Genomic DNA, 5,551 nt, shown 5'->3' on the forward strand with positions numbered 1-5,551 from the left:
TCCTCTTCCTGGCAGGAGGATAAAACCTGCCTAGGGCGTGAACAGAAGAGGAAGCCAGAGGGAAAGGTTGGTGGGTCCTGCCTCAGTCTAGCATCTCAGCTATGGGACAGAGGAATCCTGAGAGCAAGGGTCAGTTCTGGGGACTGGATCTTCAAGATCATGGCTGGGACCCATCAGTTTGTTAGTACCGGCTGGGCCTAGGTTGGCACCTACATTCTTTCACCCAGGCTCCTACATTCCCCATCAAGACCCTCACCTGGTCCAACTAGAAGGAATTCAGGAGCCAGTTGCTAATCGGCCAGCTCTTCTTCTGTATGAAGGCACACGAAATCTACCACCCCGGGGAACCTCAGAATCACCACACACAGCAGGGATCAAAAAGCCAAACTGGGGCTGGGGGATTTAGCTCAGTGGCAGAGCACCTGCCTAGCACATGCAAGACCCTGAGTTCCGTTCTTAGCAATGGGGGGTGGGATAGCAGAGAAAAAATTCCAAGTACGGGATTCTCATGAGAACCAAATGAAAAAGTGTCTATAAAATTGCATTGAAAACAAACTGCTTTAACAAGAAGTGGCATGATCAGTGAGGTACTGAATGGTCCGGTATGGTTCTATTTGGGGATTCGGTCCTTCCTGCCAACTTTCTTCACTCTCCTTAAGCAAAGCTGCTATGGTTGGATATGAGGTGTCCCCCAAAAGCTCCTGTGTTTGGAGGTGACTGATTGGATTGTGAGAGCCGTAACCTAATCGGCCCATCCGAGTTTGAATGAACTGGGTGGGAACCACAGGTAGGTAGGGGATGGTCAGAGTAGGGGGGTCACCGAAGGGGTGCCCTGGAAGGATTTATCTTCCCTGCAACCTGTTCCCCCTTTCCTCTCTTTGTCCCTTGGCTGCCATGAATGGAGCAGCGCTCCTCCATCTCACCCTTCCAGTGTGATGTTCTGTCTCACTTTGGGTCAGGGCAATGGACCCAGTTGACCATGAACTGAACCTCTAAAACCAAGAACCAAAATAAACTTTCCATCCTTTAAGTTGTTCTTGTCAGGAATTTTGGTCACAGCAATGCAAAGTTGACTAACACAGAAGTCCCATCACCATGTCAAGCCAGACCCCTGTGGGAGTCTGAGGATCTTACCAGTTTCCTTTCCTCTCTATAAAACCGACAGGAAACTCTCGGATGAAAGCACTGGTAGGAGTTTGCACATTTCAAGGGATGGTCCGCTCCTGTGAGCTAAGGTTGATTTCAGACCCATTCTTAGATACCTGCTGGGCACATGGGTGATACAAACCACCGTGCTGAGCTTTGGGAGGATGCAGAAATAAACAGGTGGTCCCCACCCTCAAAACAATGTCAGCTTAATGCTGAGATGATAATCGTGTAAGACGATCCAGGAGAAGCATTATCAATGATTTGCCATGCATAATGAGAGGAGGAGGATGGGATCACCAAGGCTAAGAAGAAAATAGTGTTGGATCTGAACCTGAAGCATGGCCAATGTTACAGGTGCAGCTGGAGGTTGGAAACAGAGACCAGAGTGAACCCAGTGGAGAAATACCGGTGGAAGAAGATGAGAAAATGAAGCCCTGGAAACCAGCAAGCGTCGCCAATAGACTCCTAGAGCAGAGATCGGTTCCCACGTGAACAGGCCCTCCCACAGTATCCTCCTTCTTACACCAAAGAGCACCAAAACACGGGAGGCTCATTTCTTTCTGTTTAGATCGGCACCATCTGGTAGAACTTTGTGCCATTATGGAAATGCTCTATATCTGTGCTATGCAGTGGATAACCATTAGCTACCTGTCACCACTATGCATTAGAAGCAATGCTAGTACAACTGGAAATCTAAATTTTTACCTTAATTGTATTTTAATTAATTTATATTTAAACAGCCACTTGTGGCTAGTGGCTACCATAGTGGATGGTAGAGGTTTAGATACCAAAACCCTCTTCCCCAGGATGTTTTGTCATGCTCTGAGGATGAGCTGCAGTAGCATGTATTGGTGTTGGCAGAAGAAAACTTATCCATAGTCACCAACTGATACTACTGTATTTGGGGAAGAGAAAGATTCAGCTCTACCCTCAACAGATAAGAGTGTGTGCATGTTTTGTTTTGTTTCTGATAAGAAACCACCTTCTGAGTGAGTTTTGCTTAAGAAAGAGCCAAGTCACTGATAAAATGAACACACATCCTTTTTGAGAGAAACCCAACCACAAAGGTTCCTTCATCCCAAAAGACTTAATGGAAGGGATGGGCGGTGGGAGTTTGGGGAGCAACCAAACTAATACCCCAGAAAATTTGGTATCTAAACCTGGCAGGAAATCATGGTTTTCTTGAGAGAGAGAGAGAGAGATTGATTCACAAGGGCCGAAAGGTGGAAGCCACCAAAGTGTCCATCCTCGGGTGAACAGATAAACCAAAGGTAGTAGACACAGAAAACAGAATATATTATTCAGCCTTAAGAAGGAGGGAAATTCGAATACATGCTACCTGAATCAAGCTTGAAGACAGGCTAAGTGAAATAAGACAGGCACTAAAAGATGAATACTGTATGATTCTACCTACAGAACATTCCTAGAGCAGAACAAATTCATGGCGACAGAGCACAGGATGGTGACTCCCAGGAGTTGCGGGCTGGGGTTTAAGGGCTATAGGGTTTCAGTCTTGAAGACATGTATTACGTTTAACAAGGAAAAAAAAGTGGACACAATTGGGAGCAGGAGGGAGACAAACTTGTTTTAACCCAACCAAATGCCAGACTCCTTGCACAGCGGAGCTTCACCCGAAAGGCGTCCCCCCTTCCCCTCCTGGGACCTGTCCTGCGCCACTAGCCCAGGCGTTCACAATAACCTCCTTGAGCTGTGCCAGAGGCACTTCCGCGCCGCCTAGGCTCAGGCAGCCAATGAACATACGCCTGTTCCTGGCCTCGCTCCTCTATTGGTTGCGCCCCTCCAACCGCGGTCCCCGCAGGTTCCCAAGCCGGGTTTAAAGGGGTCGGGCGCCGAGAGCTGCCCCGCCGTCGGCCACCCGCGCGCAGGTCCGCCGGGAGGGGCGGCCTACGGACGGGCCCACCCCGGGGCGTTCCTGCAGGGCGCCCTAGGCCGCCCTCATCGCCCCCCAGATGTACTATGCGGTCTCCCAGGCGCGCGTGAACGCGGCCTCCGCGACCATGCTTCGGCCACAGCGGCCCGGGGACGTGCAGCTCGGGGCCTCCCTGTACGAGTTGGTGGGCTACCGACAGCCGCTTTCCTCCTCCTCTTCCTCCTCCACTTCCTCCTCCTCCACGACGGCACCCCTCCTCCCCAAGGCTGCGCGCGAGAAGCCAGAGGGGCCAGCGGAGCCGCTAGGCAACGGACCGGGGTCCGGCGCGCACGCTGGCGGCAGTGCCCGGGCGGACGCCAAAGAGGAGCAGCAACAGCAGCTGCGGCGCAAGATCAACAGCCGCGAGCGGAAGCGCATGCAGGACCTGAACCTGGCCATGGACGCACTGCGCGAAGTCATCCTGCCGTACTCTGCGGCGCACTGCCAGGGCGCGCCCGGCCGCAAGCTCTCCAAGATCGCTACTCTGCTGCTCGCCCGCAATTACATCCTGCTGCTGGGCAGCTCGCTGCAGGAGCTGCGCCGCGCGCTGGGCGAGGGCGCCGGGCCCGCTGTGCCGCGTCTGCTGCTAGCTGGCCTGCCCCTGCTCGCTGCTGCGCCGGGTTCAGTACTGCTGGCACCCGGCGCCGTGGGGCCCCCCGACGCGCTGCGCCCGGCCAAGTACCTGTCGCTGGCGCTCGACGAGCCGCCGTGCGGACAGTTCGCGCTTCCCGGCGGTGGCGCGGCAGCCCCGGGCCTCTGCACCTGCGCGGTTTGCAAGTTCCCGCACCTTGTCCCCGCCGGCCTGGGCTTGGCAGCCGTGCAGGCTCAGTTCTCCAAGTAAGGGCCTGCCGGGGCCCTGGGCGAAGTGCGACTTCTGCCCGGCCTTCCACCGTCCAGCTTTCCCGCACCCCTGCGCTCCTGAGTCCAGGGAGAGAGGGGGCCCGAGTAAGGAGGGCATTTCGAACCTTTTGGCCCAGAGGAAGGGACTGCCCAGCGCCTTCTCCCCCAGCCCTCCTCCCCCAGGAAATTAAAGCAACCCCGGCAGATGTTCCAAGGAACGTCTGGGCTGTTTAGGGCTGAAAGTGATCGCGCCACCCACCACCCAGCGCGTTCTCTCTCCCCCTGTCCCTAGAGCCGTGCGCTTCGCGGGGCTGGTGTGGATTTGAGGAGGTTCTGTGTGTCCGGCTCACGTTGGGCTGGGCGAGAGGCCAGCCCAGAATGCGATCTCCAGGGAGCGGCCCTCTCCCAGTCTGAGGGGCTGATTTGGAACGGCGCGAACCCGGAGAGAAGTTGTTTTCCTAATCCCGGGTCGAGCCCACGGGCGCACTGTTCCCTCCAGCCAAGCCCAAGATTGTCAACGGAAGCTACTGGACCTCGGAAGGGTGAAAAAGACCCGTTAGTCGGTGCAGGCCGTCAGGGGCGTCGCAGATGGACGGACCCTCAGTGGCCCAGCGTTTGGCGCCGCGGTGCCGCGGGTGGGGGCGGTGACGGCTCCCGGGTTGTTGGGTGTGCGGAGTGGCAAGTCTGTTAGCTTTGGTAGCCAGACTTGGAAGGCAGTTTTTGAGACTGGCATAAGCAGGTGTTTCGTTGCGGGGAGTATTTGCTCTTAGATCCTGGGGTCTGCTTAGCGTAGAACTCGAGATTCACCTTTCGTCTCCCCTTCCCCAAAGGTAGCATAATCAACCTTTGAACTTGCTTAAAAGCAAAAAACGCACCACCCTTCATGCCATCTGTGTTCTGGATTTACTAAAATAGGTAACAAGGCTTTTCGCAGTCGCCTTCTCTGAAGCTCGCTAATTAACGTTCTCATTAAAAGTGGAGGAGGACCAGGACTCCAAGCCGCCCGCGGCTCGACGGATCCAGCTGGAGTTGCCAGGGCCGGTGTTTTCTACGCCGCTCCTCCATCGGTCCCTCAGCGTGCCTGAGTCCTCCACCAGCACGTCTCGCCGGTCGTGCTTCTCGTCGCTTTGCCGTTGAAGAATGACATAGATGACCTACCCATCTTGATCCATTAAGGCGTTAACCAATTACCCAGGATTATTTTATGATTTATCGGCAGCTTGCGTTGATTTTTAAATTGCAAGTTTTTAGTTGTTGGTAGTAGCCGAATTTAACAGGCATTTTATTTTACCTCTAATCTTGTTCCCTTGAGCTGTACAGGATCAACAAAATAAAACAGTGAAAGCCGAATTTTTACATTTTTTTTTTTTTGGTACGATTTGTTTGTTAATAAAAATGTCCTTGTGCCGTGGTGGATTCAGAACCTCGGGATGAAGTTTAAGTGGTTAAATGATTGGGGTTCCACATCCTAAAACCCGACTTCCTGAATTGTAAAATAATCCAAATGAACAGGCAACTCTAGTTCAAGTTCAGGCATCAACTGGAAAATTTAAGGACTGTAGGTCCGTGGATGGGATCAGAGAAGGGAAACAGGCAATTCCAGAAATTAGTTTTTGGTCAAATTTTGGGAAT

General features: G+C 53.3%; 1 protein-coding gene across 1 annotated transcript; it reads left to right on the forward strand.

The window, feature by feature from the left end:
* Positions 1-3,010: 3,010 nt before the first annotated feature.
* Positions 3,011-5,269, forward strand: Olig1 (oligodendrocyte transcription factor 1). Its single transcript, XM_047564453.1, has one exon. It carries the CDS (start codon positions 3,120-3,122, stop codon positions 3,918-3,920), a length of 801 nt encoding a protein of 266 aa, XP_047420409.1. The 5' UTR covers positions 3,011-3,119; the 3' UTR covers positions 3,921-5,269.
* Positions 5,270-5,551: the final 282 nt, after the last annotated feature.

This window comes from Sciurus carolinensis, chromosome 9 (assembly GCF_902686445.1).
Source record: "Sciurus carolinensis chromosome 9, mSciCar1.2, whole genome shotgun sequence".
In the NCBI taxonomy this organism is placed as follows: domain Eukaryota; kingdom Metazoa; phylum Chordata; class Mammalia; order Rodentia; family Sciuridae; genus Sciurus; species Sciurus carolinensis.

Excerpts from the sequence above, each read along its gene's own strand:
- Olig1 (XM_047564453.1), top strand. The coding sequence starts at position 3,120 with ATGTACTATGCGGTCTCCCAGGCGCGCGTGAACGCGGCCTCCGCGACC.